Below are 15,283 nucleotides of genomic sequence, written 5' to 3' on the forward strand. Positions count from 1 at the left end.
TGGTGCAGGAGTTGCCTTTGCTCGTGTGGATCATAATTTCCAGGGGGAAACATCTGAGTGGTGTGGAAGCTGTCATCTTCATGTCCTATCTGTAGATACATGTGGAACTCGATGTCTGTGTCTGTTTCTAGGTCTCTGATATTAGATATAGATTAGATGTTAGGTAGTCCCACTGCTCCTTCCCCAAAGAGACCTCAAAGTGTGTTTTAGACCTTCCTGGGCTCTTTGTATATGCAGATACTTGTAGAATCTTTGACTGGTTTTTGTAACCAGTGTTTGTTGAAAAGAATAGCATCATGCAGTTTACATCTCAAAGCACCAGGGGCAGACTGAGTTGGTCTAGAAGCATCTACCACCCATAAGTTCCTCCCAGTGTTTTTTAGTGACAGCTGTCCACTTTACCAAATGCTGTGCATTCCAGCATGGGGTCCACAGACAAGCCTTGTCCCCCATGTCACCCAGGAGTTTGGTAGAAGGTAGACTCTTGGACCTACGGAATTCAAATCTGCATTTTTAACAGGACCCCTGGGAGAATCACATGCATGTTGGAATTTGCAAAGCCCTGCTTCAGTGGGCATAAAAAGTGAACACTTGGTCTGGTTCCTATTCTTAAGGGGTGACAAAGTATTGAAATTAATAGCATTTCAAGGGTTAACTAAGAAGATAATGATACAGCTTCTTTCAAAGCCACTTCCGAATGGTAAGTTTACTCAATCAAAAGATGGCAGTGCTAACTCTTGTAGCACTTATGTATTCAATACTCTGAGACGTGGGGAGAGGAATCCCTTCTGGTTTCTAGAGATGCTGTGTGAACTTGGCTTCAAAGGCCCAGGGTGGGAGCAGGGGCTTTGAAAGGCAGAGGCTGAGGAACGCCCTTCCAAGGGAAAAGCACAGATGTAGAAACAAGCCGGGGTGTGTGGGGGAACAAGAGAGCGCCTTCCTGCTGTAGAGAAAGAGCTAGAGCTCAGTCTGAAAAGTAGGGTGGGACAAATCCTCAACAGAAAGAGAGACAACAACTTTTGCTGCAGATGCCCTGAGCTGACACATGGGGGAGTTCAGAAAACGGGCTTAGCCTTTGCGAGGAAGGTGGTATTAAAAAACAAAATTCAGCTGAGTAAATTTGAAAGATCCTACTGGCTTTATTTCAGTGATTTGTGAATCAAGGAGCTTCCAGTCCAGCAGAAAGCAAAGAGCTCCGAGATGCTGCACAAAAAACAGAGATGTGCAGGCACGCACAGGCAGTTACACCAGGTGAAGAGGCCGGGTGGGGACGGCCCAGTTGCTGTCCTTAAGGGGACAGCAGGCGTCTGGCGGGTGACGTCCTCATCATGCGGTTGGGGGATTCCATTCCTGGGGGAGCTGAAACTGTAAAGTCAAGTCTCGGTGTGATGATGTGGAGCTTAGCCTGTACAACTGCATTTCGGGTCTGTTGTTTTTAACAGTTCTCCCTTTTCATCCAAATGTAAGGCAGTAGGGCTACCCCCAGCTATGGCTCTGGGGTTCTCACTGGCTTTTTGCTCAATCTCTGTGTGGTCTTCACAGGTCATGACACTGAGTTCACATTCTTTCAGTCAGTCATTCTGTTCCTTTTCTGATGTTCTGTTCAAGGGAGAGCATGTACTTGGTTGCCTGTGGCTGCAAAGCTGTATTTAAAGCTTTTGAGAGAACACAGCACCCTATGGTGACTACTCTTGTAAACAGAATGACCCCTAGAGAAAGACTGTGTTGGTTGGGCTGCTGGCCTAAGAAAGTACTGGGCTTGTTCAGTAATCTTCTGTGGCCGAGTCTTAGCTTCCCCCGAAGTGTCGTCCAGGTGCACGGGTGTGGGTCACAGCACAGACATCTCCTTGCTTGGCTAAAGGCTGTCAGAGGCTTGTCTCATCAGGAACAACTGTGGTCAGTATAGGGATTTTTTATTGGGCAGCTGTTGCTTTACCAGCAGGGTCTGCAGTATCTTCAAGAGGTAAGGAGAGATTACTAATCATGGCCTCCTTTGCATCAGCTCTTGGCCAGGGGATGAGGGATCTGCCAAAGAAAGCAAATTTTGAAATCTCTGACTCCTGCCTGGGAATTCGTGTTGAATCTGTGGCTAGGGACTTGGAAGGTGACAGCCCTGGAAGCCAGTAAAAGGGAAGGGTTTGTAGACAGCACAGGTGGCTTTATTCTGGTCTCCCTTGCCTTGTGTCCCTTTCTCTGTCCACAGCCTGGATGCAAGGTTTCCTGGGTCAATAACCAGAGACAAGGAAGCAGACCCCCAGGGTTAAGGAGTAGGACACATTAGAGATGGGGGCTGGCTGAGCTTCGATCCAGAGAAACCGAGGCCCTAGAAATCAGGGAGAAGCTGTGATGGGCAGAAGTACGTAGTCACCAGCATCACAGTGTTAATCATTCAAACAGTCGTCTGGAGGTTTGGATCTGTCCCCCTTTGCGGTGGTCTGAGATGTGGGGACAGTGGCATTCTCTCTCCAAAGCAGAAAGATGGACAGAAGAATCATAAAAAACCTTCACAGAGTAAGAGTTAGGAAAAGGATGGTCAGAGAGGGAAGGAGGAATGGAAAGAAATGTCCTTGATTTGACATTTTGGGAGGAAGCAGTCTTACCTCTGTGGTAGCCACTTCTCTCCCTAGTCAGTTTGGTTTGAGATTGCCAGCTTTTGCGCAGGAGGGGAGGGACCAGAAGGTAGGTGGAGACTTCATCCGTTGTGATGTCTCCACCCAAGGTTTGGTGCCTTGTGATTGGGCAGCCATGTGGCCATCAAGAGCTCATGGTAGGTTACTTTCCATGAATCTCACTTCTGCAAAAGCATTAAGGTAAAAGATCTGTCTGTAAATAATAACTTAGCTCAGTGGTAAAGATCTGATGAGAGTTCATTATAATGAAATCGATGAGGAATTCGTGTTGAATTCAATATAATGTTATTTCTGTGATATACAACTTTTAACTTTTTATCTTATACTGGAGTATAGCCAATTAACAATGTTATGATAGTTTCAGGTGGACAGCAAAGGGACTCAGCCATACATATACTACATGTATCCATTCTCCCCAAACCCGTGCCATCCAGGCTGCCACATAACATTGGGCAGAGTTCCCTGTGCAGTACAGCGGGCCCTTGTTGATCATCCGTTGTGTCCATGTCCACACTGATGGACAGTGTGTACGTGTCCACCCCAAACTCCCTATCTATCCCGCCCCCTTGGGACCATAGATCATTCTCTGAGTCTGTGAGTCTATTTCTGTTTTCTAAGTAAGTTCGTTTGTTACCATTTCGTTTTAGATTCCACACAGAAGGGATGTCACAGGATATTTCTCCTGTGTCTGGCTTCCTTCGCTCAGTGTGACAATCTCTAGGTCCATCCGTGTTGCTGCAAATGGCATTACTTCATTCTTTTTAATGGCAGAGTAATAGCCCATTGTGTATATGTACCACATCTTTATCCACTCCCCTGTGATAGACATTTAGGGTGCTTCCTTGTCTTGGCTATTGTAACAGTGTTACAATGAACATTGGGGTGCATATGTCCTTACAGATGTTTTTCTCCAGATATGTGATAGACAGCATTTTAAGATAACCAGAATTATGATTGATAACGTTATACCAAGATAGATTTTTAGAAATTTCACACAATTTCTAGAGTACTTAATAACATGCATCCATACAAATAACTCAAAAAGGTTTATCATCAGTTAGTTGACAATGTGTCCCGTGTATCTGAACAATAAAACTAATTAGTATAACATCTTTCATAAGGTAAGAGACAGATCCTTTGAAGTCTGATTTAAGATAACCGTAAGGAAATGGGGTACGATGGTACTATAGTTGACAAGATGTGTGTGTCAATTCGGGCAACTTGAGTTCTAATCAGAGAAAGGTGAAAAGAGGCACCGGGAAGCTTGGCTGCAAAAGTTTTACCTTTGTAGCTGACATCGAAGGGACTTCAGGTGGTGTGTATGATGGCACGAAGGATAGGGGAAAAATCAGGTTACAGGCAGACCAGGAAGTCGCCAACATCATGGACAGATAGGAGTTTTAAATGGAAGATCCAGAGTCTGAAAGGTCTCTTCCCTGGGCAGTCAGTCACCTGGGAGACACAGGCAACGGGTTATCCTCCCGATCAGGGAGCAACAGAAGCAGGCAAAGAGAAGAGAAAGCAGGTGAGGGGAGGAGTCTGGTTAACTCATTATTGACCAGGGGAGTTCTGCAGAAACTAATGCTTGTGGCTGTGAGCTGGCTGGCCAGAAACTGTTGTGTCACTAACACTTTGTGGGTTATTACAGTCACTAGTTACATCTGACACACCTGGAAAGTCTTCCAATTTTCATGAAATGTTGTCTTCCATCCACTCTTACGTAGAAGCAAAGGAGCATTCTCCAGCACTGTGAGTTTCACGTTCATTTTCTTTATCAGAATCAATCACTCAGGATTTTTGTCTCCTTGTTAGTTTAATTAAATGTCTCTGAATCAGAACTATATGCTGAAAAACTACCATCTTCCAAGACACTAGTATATATGTCACTTGGAAATCAAAGGAAATACCTGCATAAAATTCTTCACTGAATTCTATGAAATTCTGAACTTCTTCACTCAAAATTTCACAATATGTCATTTTTTAAAATGTCACACTTATACACAAGGTTGGAACAGAAACCTAACAGAGCAAACTGTGATCATGACGATCACAAGTTGTATAATGAACCCTTGATCAATGTGAAGCTCTAACAGTTTCTCACGGTGCTATTAATTGTGTCACCCTCTCAAAGTGTATTGATATGTCTCTGGTCAATAATGTGTTAATAACCCCCCACCATGAATTTCATAGTGAAGGAGAACAGGTGTAGAAATCATGTTAGGTTACGCAGGCCTGGCTCGGTGTCTGGGGACCGCTGTCCACATCATCTGCTTCTGCTGCCAGGAGAGCCTGAGGGTGAGACTGCAGATGGCTCTGCTGTCCGTTCATGTCCTGTGACTCCTTGCAGGTGGGACAGAGGTTTTCAAGCTTAGCTGTTCAGGGACTGGTGAGCAGTACCAGAAAAGGTCATTTCCCAGGAGGGGAGCAGGAGTCCTTCAGCTGGTGTCTTTTTTCAACGGACATATTCTCCAGCAAGTAGTGGGCAAGTGGTATCGGTGGCAGGTTGTAATCTTGTTCAGCGTAAGTTTCTTCAACCTGAGGAGGAACTGACAGTAGATGACCAGCGATTTTTTCATGGGTTCTGTTGGGTAATGGGAGGGTCAGAGTGTGGAGAATGAGTCTGTTTTTCAAAGGCAGGGGACCTTAGATTCAGAAGGCCCAGGGACAGCACTTTGGTCGCCTCCTCATTGGGTTTTAATGATGTCACCAGTCTTCTGTCCTGTCCTGAAGGCAGCCTGTACAGCAGAAGCAGGGACTCTGCGGAGTTCTGAGGCTGCCAGCCAGTGAAGTGAGTTCTCAGTCACTGTGCAGAAATGATGCGGGTGCCCCATACAGGGAGGATGTTTTAAAGTCATTTCTTTGCTACAAAAGAGGCAGCTGCTTATCAACAGGAAAACGCTTCTACCCAGCAAAAAACATACAGCTCATGACCAATACGTATTTGTCCGTTTGTTTACTCGTTGTTAACAATTATGTTTAATTAGAAAATTTCTCTTGCCATTAAACAGCTAGCCAATGTCTTATCTTTTTACAGACACATTTTGTAACCAAGATAACATGAACTTATTTGAATAGTAAACACAAGTAGAATCAAATTATGTCTGCATTATATCAATATTTAACACACCTACTTTGATCAAACCAACAAATGTAAGATCACTCTTGATTTATCCCAGATCATGTGAGTTTGAAAAATGTTTGGGCTAAGTTTCTGTATTTCTGAGTTTTAGAATACTGAATTTGATAATCATTTTTCTTTAAGCCAATTAGATGCATTTTTTACAAAGTGATTATATAGTACCAGTCAGAGGCAGAAACACATTACAAACCTACCATCGGTTCAGTTCAGTTCAGTCGCTCAGTAGTGTCCAACTCTTTGCGACCCCATGAATCACAGCACACCAGGCCTCCCTGTCCATCACCAACTCCCGGAGTTCATCCAGACTCATGTCCATCGAGTCAGTGATGCCATCCAGCCATCTCATCCTCTGTCGTCCCCTTCTCCTCCTGCCCCCAATCCCTCCCAGCATCAGAGTCTTTTCCAATCAGTCAACTCTTCGCATGAGGTGGCCGAAGTACTGGAGTTTCAGCTTTAGCATCATTCCTTCCAAAGAAAGCTCAGGGCTGATCTTCAGAATTGGACTGGTTGGATCTCCTTGCAGTCCAAGGGAGTCTCAAGAGTCTTCTCCAACACCACAGTTCAAAAGCATCAATTCTTTGGCGCTCAGCCTTCTTCACAGTCCAACTGTCACATCCATACATGACCACAGGAACCTACCATGTACATACACAAACATACAGACAGATGCAGGGGTCGGGAAGCTTTGGTTTTAAAATTTTAGCCATGAGACAGGTACAGTAAAGCAGAATTTACTAGTTGATAGAAAAATTGTTTTATCCAAATCCTGTTTCTGGACATTCGAGTAAGTTAAACTTACCTGCTCAAAATAGGAGTTCCTTCAAGGACTTTTCTTTCTTAAATTCAGATCTTTTACAATGTCTGCAAGCATTCTGAAGTGAATGGTCTATGTTTGGGGATTGATAAAAAGAATAGGTGGCCTTTGATTTGCTTCTAAACCTGTGATTCTATTTTTGTAAAGATTAGGTTTATAAGACCAAGGACAGGGTGCAATGTGAATGACATCACAGGCTGTCCCATGCCTCCAACTATATCATCTTCTGTTTGCTTCTGTAGATCATGAAGAAGATTGACTAAGATGGAATTCAAAAGATTCCTATGCTCCAGATTTAGAGCTTTGTCTCTGGAATGTTCTTCTTTCCCTCTGGGTACACAGTTTCATTTTGACTTAGGAACTTTATCCCCAATAGGTTCTGAATATCAGCTTCCAGTTTGGCCAACTTCTGACCATAGAGCCACATAAACAACCTTTTAAATATCTTGTCAGGAGGACAAACAGTAAATATTCCTGGCCATACTGAAAGACCTCATGGATGCAAAGAGGCATTCCCAAAGAGGGTGCCAAGGATACCACCCTTCCAGATCCAGAGCCACTCCCATAACCAAAAGGGAAGACTCAGTTCGCCCTGAGGGCTGGAACCCATCAGGCAGGACCTCAGCTACAAACAGGTGCAATTTACATTTCTGTGGTACTCGCCCAACCTGACGGTCACCAAGTTCTCAGGACACAAGACAGACAAGAAGGCAACAATGGCCCCTGAGAGAGAAAAGATCAATCAGTGTGTCTGGATTTGGAAAGGGAGGGGTGTGAAAGTTTACCTTTCTCTCTCAGCTGGCCATGGCAGGCAGATTCAGGAGAACTGACTCTGGTCGGGATGCTCACCCTGGCTGTTGTCTGCCCGATTGACCAGGATCCCATTTGCAGGCTCTGGAACAAGTAGGGTTTAGAGTGTAGCTTCACTAGCTACTGAGATTCAGCAAGGTTTTCCATTAATTTTATTATTAGTTTCCCCTTGGCTATGGAAGGGAGTAACTGGAAGCAGTTACAGGAGAATCCCATGAAGTCCCATCAACCCTGGGAGAGCCCAGGGGGTGGGGGGGCTTCCTCCTTTGGGGATAGATTTAGGGGTGTCTGTACAAGCACTAACTTGACAGGCTTTTGTTACAATCTCGCAGTCTCTTCCAAGTGGGGAGAGAATGCAGACAGAGGACAAGCAGAATGAATCCAGGAGGAGTTAAAGTTTTACTCTTACTTTAGGTATCTCTTGTGTCTTTAAGTTTTTTATTAGCCTTTTTCAGTGAGTTTCAGCGAAGCTATACGGGAATTTTGAAGCCTTTTGCAAGCTTTATCATACCGACTAAACTAGGCATCCCAATCCACCTGTTTGATGTGGACTTCTGAAGTGAACAATCTTGTGTAACGGGAACACTCCTCCTGGTGGCCACCGTTATTCTAGTTTATCTTCAGTAAGAGCAGTCCATGTGCAAGTGGAGAGACCACAATGTCTTTTAACATAAAACCGCTGGGGGTAGTTCCTAAGGTGGTGGTGGGGGCACTCTTAAAACATTTAGGTGACTGGGATCCATTTGTGGAGTTTTTCCTAGAGCAGAGAAAATCCTCGAAAGCCTCAGGGGTAAACTGAGGGCCAGGACTCAGGTCTGACAGCCTGTCTCTCACAGGAGACTTCCTTTTCCTGGTGGACGGCCGGTGCCCCGTATGTCAAGACCCCCGACCAGGGCTTCCTCAATACACTCAATTTTCTTGCAGGTGGCCGGGGACGTGTGCCCCTTCTGGGCCGTGACCACATTTTCCTACCTGGGAGCCTGGGCTCTGGAGATGGTTGTCTCTCATCAGGTGCTTGACCCATGCCCTCCAATTTTTGTTTTAATTTTTCTCTCAGGAAAACTACATGTTTAAATGTAAACCAAGTGCACTCTAATTCAGAAACTAAAAAAGTACTCACCAGAAGGACAATCTGTCTTTGTCCAAATCTGGAATAAAGTTGGAGAGAACCCAAAACAGAGGAATCTTGGACTCTGAAGTCCTCTTGGGATCCCAAGGCTGTCACTGCTGTTAAAAAAAAAAAAATTCAATTAAGTAAAAATCTTGTTGGCTTCATTTATTCAAGTTGCAACCCAATTCCTTGTGGAATTAGAAACTGTCTAATTCTAAATTAGTCCTGTCTTACAAACCTAGTCTCTACAAGAACAGAAATGCAGCTCTGAAGCCATTCAAAGCTCAGCCAACCTTTTATCAATCCCTAAGCAACCCCTCTTCATCTCAAAAGCGGGGGTGGGGGGGGGGGAGGGTGCAGACATTGTAAAAGACCTGGATTTAGGAAAGGAAAGTCCTTCTTGGAGGAACTCCCATTCTTTTCCGGTGCCTTTGAGATGGGAATGTTCCACCTGGTCTCCTCCAGGAACTCTAACCCAGGCCAGCTCTTAGAAACTTCAGGGAGGTAATTCTTATCAGAAGGAAAAAAAGAGAAGCAAGGGTATGGGGAGCTTAGGTGAATGAAAAACCTTAAGTGTCTTCTCCACAACTGAGCAGCTAACCTTAATTTATTCCAGCTTCCAGAAACATGACTTGGACCCAACTGTTCTTTTATCAGGGCTTCCCAGGTGGTGCTAGTGGTAAGGAACCCACCTGCCAGCACAGGAGATGTAAGAGACATGGGTTCGATCCCTGGGTCAGGAAGATCCCCTGGAGGGGAGGGCACGGGAACCAACTTAGCATGTATGCATGTTCTTTTATAAACTAGAGGGTTTTGCATGATAGCACCTGCCTCACGGCTGAGGGCAAACAAGGAGCTTGGTGGTTCTCTTTCCATCTCTGCCTTTCCTTCCTGCCCCTGGTGGTCACCTCCTCAGGAGGAAGCGGTCAGCCTTGTACTGAGAAAGCCACTTGTCCACACTCAGTCACTTGCCCATCTCTGACCAGTGACTGGGATTAGAAGACTCCACTGGTCCCCCTGGGCCACTTGGCTCCCCTCAGTGAGGGCAGGGGGGACACCCTGGTGGAGGGCACCACCAGGTCAACACAGAGAGAGAGGGCTCGCCCTCCCAGTAAACAGCATATGTCCACATGGGGTCCAACCACCTTCTGCCACGGAGTCTCTCAGGCACAACGGTAAGGTCAGTTGTCAGGAGGAGAGTATACAGGGTGAGTGTGATGGAGTCAGCCACTTATCACCTGAAGACAGTGATGATGGCCACGGCCAGTTCCAGAATTGAGGACCTTCGTGTCACTTTGCTTCTGAAGCCACCTTTCAGCATATTAACCCCAGCATACATTTCAGGGGATCCAGGCACAGGACTCTCTTTAAAGGCCACAGTATGCTCCCAGAGGCCTTTGGTCTTGCTGCGTTGATGGGTTTTTTTAAAAAGCCAGATGAGAAACCTTCACAAAATCCAGAATGCCTTCATCCCCTTGTTCCTAGAAAAATGACAGCAAATCAAATAAAAAAATGGTGATAATGGCTTATGCTCAGTCATAAACTGGGACACGACATTGTGTATAAGATGCTCTTAAACCCACTGTTGTCTGCATCTCCTTCTGCCCAGCACTGGGCATGGAAAGGGTCAGCCGCAGGCAAGGGGAGAGATCCCCTTCTGTCGTTTATGCTGTTTCCAGACAGGTGTTTCTACCCCCAGCAGCATGTGCTCTGGGAGGTCAAACTCAAAAATCCAGCCTGAACACCACCGAGACCTACTAACCGAGAGGCACCGACCAGTGTCACTCACAGGAACGTTACTCAAAACCGAAGGCTGAGGTTAGAGGCCTGCGGGTTTGGAATCAGCACAAGTGAACTCTCTGGAGTTACTAGAAGTAGAAGCTCAGCGTGAAGGAAGAGCACACGAGGTGATCCAGGCCATCCTGCCTACAGCTGCTTCCGCACAAGGCGTGGGGGTCAGCCGTCCCCACGTCAGGGCCTGCGGGGCAGGACAGGAGAGGAAGGCAGGAACCCTCTCCTCAGGCGGCATGGCTGCCTTTCTGAACCAGCCTCTGGGAGCCTCCTGGGCAAATTCAGGCCTATCTTCACTAAGATGAGGTGTGATCTTCATCTTGCCCTGGAAGAGCTAGCTCAGGATGAGTGCAGAGGGACTATTTTTCCAAGGAATGATGCCGAGTAATGGTTCTGGGCTTTGACATAGCCCTGTGATGGCCTCTTGATACGCAAGAACTACAGCTGACCCTTGAACACCACAGATGTGAATGCACAGGTCCACTTATACTCAGATAGTTTTTCCAGTAAATACGCAGCCAGCCTTCATATCTGCTGAGCAGGAACCGCAGATATGAAGGGCCCACTGTCCTTCCATCAGGGGCTCAAGCAGCCTTGGACTTTGGGATCCAGGCGGCTCCTGGACCCAATCCCCTCCAGATACCCATGGATGACCATACCTCCACCCAACCTGCATCGTGACACGTACCTGAAAATCTTTAATGGCCTTTCTATACACTTTCACTTTGAAAATATATATTTTCAATACTTTTTTGATCATCACACAATACATGTTATCAAGTAAACAGCATTTAAGACTCCATTCAAAAATATCACCTCAGTTTCACTACAGGGAAACCTGCCACTTCAAATGTGCTTCCAGGACAGAATAAAAATCTAGTAAACTTAGTTATGCCTGGAGTCTGAGGGAGGACAAACCAAGCAACTATTCCGAGAAGAAAAGAATCCTAAGGACTCCAGCCCGAGAGGTTCTAGGCCTTGGCTGCACGGAGAGTCACCTGGGGGCTTTGAAAGCTCCTGATACACAAGCACACCCCAGACCAATTAAGCTAGCGGGGCCGGACAGGAGTGTTTCGAAGGCTCCCGGGTGACTCCCACATGCACCCGAGCCTGAGGACTGCTGCATGTTCGCTCCCTCTCCCTCCACAGACGGTCAAGGATGTTTTCAGTCCCCGAGAGTCTGCTGTCCACAGCACTGTCCCAGGCCCTGTGAACACGTCCTTCTGAATGCAGGCTGCAAAGTGTCATTCCCCACTAATGGTCTCCTCTTCTCCTTGGGTCCCTGCAGGAGCTACGGTGACAGCTGTTTCCTGGACTCTTCCCTCTATCCAGAACTAGCTGATGTCCAGTGGTACGGGCAGGAAAAAGCCAAGCCCGGGACCCTTGTGTGAGCCCGCCGGCCTCCACCTGACCGCCTCGCCGCCATTCTGAGATCACCTCACTGCCTCTCATTTGCCTTACCCAGACGCACTGTCTCCCTGCACCAGCTTCAGCCCTCAGCACTTTTTTTCTCCCGTCTCCGCAACCCCTCACCCTCAAAAAACCTGACTGAGGAGACATTCTGGAAGGTTCCGGTCCCACTGTGTGTCCCCTGGCTCTCTTGCCCAGAGAGCCAGGCACCAGTCCTCAATGGCATCTTGGTGCCCCCCCACCCCTCCGTGACAGCCCCCAGGCCAGGAACCGGCGGGGAAGCTGGTTGGCATGGATTCCCGTGGACCAGTGGCACTGGCCAGACCAGGGAAGGGACTTAGCACAGGGTGATCCAGAAAGACTAGGGAAGCCGAGGCCCACCTGCCACCTGTAGGCCATCCAAGCATGTTGTGAAGAGGCTGCCTCAGGGGAATATTCAGCTGAAATATTTCCTAGGAGGAGTGGCTGTTGGCGGAGGGGGAGAACGGAAACAGGAAGCTGAACACGTCAGAGACGCATCCGAGGATCACAATCAGTTCTACGCTGCCAAAGATTAAAAAAAAAATAAAAACACACACAAAAAAATTAAGAGGGCCCAAGAGGAAGACATTCCTTCTGCAATGAAATCTCTTAAATCCTCAACTGCTACCACATCCCACATGTGGAAGTCGACCATCTGTGACGTGTCCCCCTCTATAACCCTTCCCTGAACATTCACCTCCCTCTCCACCGAGAGCCTGAAAACTCACCCAATGTGATGGGCAAGTCGGAGAGCCCCCAGCTAGCATTGCTGACTTGGATCTCCACGAGCCTGGACGCGAAGGAGAACAGCCCTGTGGGGAGCAACAGAGAGTCCGCTCGGCCCCAGCCTGCATGGGGGTTCAGTCCAAGACACAGAGCTGCTTTCCTCTGGGGATCTGTAGGAAGCGTAAGGTGATGGTTGCCAAAAGTGGTTCTCTCTCATTAAAACAACCAGTAAAAGTGTATCCTATTTTTTCGCACAAGGTGTTTCATTTGATTTTTTACGGGAAGCCAAGGGAAAAAAGCACATTACAATCCATTAAGGTATTTACCTGTCACGGCCCATTTTCTGTTTGTTAGCACTTGTGTGACAAAGAGCTCAGATCCGACGTCTCAGCACCCGGTGACCACTGTGTCACTTCTTCCAAGAACCCAACTATGCCCTTAGATAGGAAGACTGTACTCACGTGTCTACTAGCTGGCAGGCAGAGCAGGGTTGAAAAAATATATCAGCTCCCGGAGGGCCCGGATGCCTGTGACACCATCAGCTACCTTGATGTATCACGGTCTGCAGGTACCAAAAAAGGAAGAGGGAAAACAGGTGTGTGGGAGCTGCCTGTTTACATGTGTGTTGAGCTATGCTCAGTACACAACTGGAAAGCCATCCGTTTCTTCAAAGGCCTCAAAATACTTTTCTAATACTAACAAGTGCACACTCTGAGTTGGCTTGTTTCAAATGGCACAAACACGGTCTCCACAGAGATGGGACGCTGTGCTTACCTGGCGCAAGTAGCGGGGTGTGGGGGGGGGGTTAATTTTTTTCTCACTTATAATGACTCTTCCTATTGGAAAGGCAGTGGACAGCCAGACAGGAGCTGGGTTGGCTGTAGATTTGTGGGTAAGCAGAACTGAAGCTAGCTTTAGCATAAAAAGAAAAGTCTTTTTTTTTTTTTTTAATGTATATGTAATCCAAGAATAACAATAGACTCTACCAGACCAGAAGGGTAGGAATGGATACTTACCAGTGGTTAAAAACGCAACAACCACGGTGTTTCCCCCGCTGCAGCTCGGAAAACACTGTGGGATTCCTCTGGGGTGCGGAGCAGGCTGGGGCCAGTTGGGACGGTTCAGGGCCTGGCTCCCTGGCTGTGTTGGTGATACCAGCTTGCGGAAGGGAGTAATATTCATAGAACGCTCTGGGGGTAGACCCTGCAGGGTAAATAAAATTGATGATAATGTTATTAAAGGATTCTGGGGATTGACATGGGGGGAGCGGTGCTGCTCTTACTTGACAGTCAAGAGTTACAAACAGCAAGTTTTTTCCCTTCCCATTTGGAAACAAGTCTCTACGAGGCCAGATTCTTTCTCCCAAAAGAAGATGCACAAATAATCAAACTGAACTCTGTGCCACAGTTAAAAGTCAAAAGGGAACTAGAGGAGGTGACAAGCTTATATGGCTACAGGGCATACACAGGGACACTAGTTTGAAATCAAGTTGGAAGTCATCTCAATCAAGTTTTTAGCCCAGCTGGGTTATAAGGAATGACAGACAAAAATTCTCTCTCAACACGTGGGTTTGGGATTCAGGAGGCAGAAAGGAGTGGAGGTGGGGGAGGCGGGTGGAATTACAGTTCAGACGAACATCCTGATAGTCTGGTAGCAAAGACGGAGATTAAGTAAAACAGGTTTTACTGTTGAGCTGCATTCATGTTCCTACAAGATGTACATAAAGTGTTGGTCCTGTGAGACCGACATGATTAATGATCAGTGTGGTGGGAAGTGATATAGTTATTGTACACAAGCACTGGCAAGCTCTTTATATTTCCCTATTTCTTTAAAGCAAACTAAGAGGAAATACGAAACCCTGGTCTGAAATAAAGTCCCTATTGGATTCTTTGGATACGTGTAAGAAACTGCCTGTTGAGCCAGAAGGCTGGTAAAAACACCTGCATCAGCCTTTGTTGTGAGACAGGTGGGTTTTTTAATTTTCTTATATGCAGGTGAGTGTTGCAACTGTTCAAATTCCACTTTGTTTTCATTCGGTATTAGTTTAGTTCTTCATAGAGCAAACCCCATCCAGGTGCTATCAGATGACCAGTTACTGCTTAATTAACTAGGTGTAAAGTTTTACATATACATTCATGTCAATAGTTTATTACAAGTTGTGTAAAACGGACTCTAGTTTAATAATGGGGAGGAAAGGATTAGGTTGCTCCTGAAACTGACTTGTAGAGCATGTAAGATGATTTTACTGGATTCTGTTCATCTGTAATCAATGACAAAGATGTATGTTGTAGACAAAGTTGCAGAATTAAAAAGAAATCTGCTTTTAATTTATTCTTTTTGTATTAAGAATTTGTATAGTACCTTTACATTTTGCAAAACAGTGTTGTCAACACTTATTAAAGCATTTTCAAAATGAAAAGATCTCAGCTGCCTCTTGGACATTCTGTTTGTGTCTAACTGATCAATGCCTATGTACGCTCCAAGGAGCTGTAATTCAGTTGCCTGTGTCCTCATCGGGCTCCTTTTTTTGACAGGCCAACTGAGGAGACAGGCAGGCAGCTCAGCCTTTTTCCTACCACTGCTGTTCATTGTACCACAGCTCAGACTCCATCCCCCACCCTCCAAATCCTATCACCAAAGCAACAGCCCGCTGGGCCTGCAGGTACAAAGCCCTGCACTGAGGGACACAGCAGTAACGGGCTGACTTAGTGGAGCCTTAGCTGCCGTCGCACCCTGGCCCCCTAACCCACACTGCACCTCCTCACTAGCAAGGAACTAGAAATCTGACGGGCAAAAGCACCCCAGGACGGAGAGCCTGGCTGAAACATCTG

General features: G+C 46.4%; 1 protein-coding gene and 1 long non-coding RNA gene across 14 annotated transcripts in view; one reads left to right on the forward strand and one right to left on the reverse strand.

Moving 5' to 3' along the window:
* The window catches only part of FRMD4A (FERM domain containing 4A), a 682,056-nt gene extending 667,183 nt beyond the window's left edge, over positions 1–14,873 (forward strand). For 8 of the 9 annotated variants that reach the window (XM_027559897.1, XM_027559895.1, XM_027559900.1 and 5 more), the window contains one exon: positions 11,584–14,873. Coding sequence is in view for 6 of the 9 variants with exons in the window: in XM_027559895.1 (XP_027415696.1) it covers positions 11,584–11,686 (103 nt within the window). In the remaining 3 variants the exon portion in view is untranslated. The remainder of the gene's footprint in view (positions 1–11,583) is intronic. The other variant, XM_027559893.1, reaches the window with a different exon arrangement.
* LOC113903560 lies at positions 1,116–13,558 on the reverse strand. 5 transcript variants are annotated; one of them, XR_003514180.1, is made up of 10 exons: positions 13,469–13,558; positions 12,914–13,014; positions 12,455–12,622; positions 12,087–12,248; positions 9,743–9,985; positions 8,514–8,620; positions 7,369–7,477; positions 3,914–4,082; positions 2,601–2,794; positions 1,116–2,025 (listed from the first exon to the last, which is right to left on the reverse strand). It is a non-coding gene; the product is annotated as an uncharacterized LOC113903560 (long non-coding RNA). The 5 variants fall into 5 exon arrangements; XR_003514178.1 differs by having other exon boundaries at positions 9,650–9,985; XR_003514175.1 differs by having other exon boundaries at positions 8,514–9,985.
* Positions 14,874–15,283: the final 410 nt, after the last annotated feature.

Source organism: Bos indicus x Bos taurus, chromosome 13 (genome assembly GCF_003369695.1).
Source record: "Bos indicus x Bos taurus breed Angus x Brahman F1 hybrid chromosome 13, Bos_hybrid_MaternalHap_v2.0, whole genome shotgun sequence".
Lineage (NCBI taxonomy): Eukaryota > Metazoa > Chordata > Mammalia > Artiodactyla > Bovidae > Bos > Bos indicus x Bos taurus.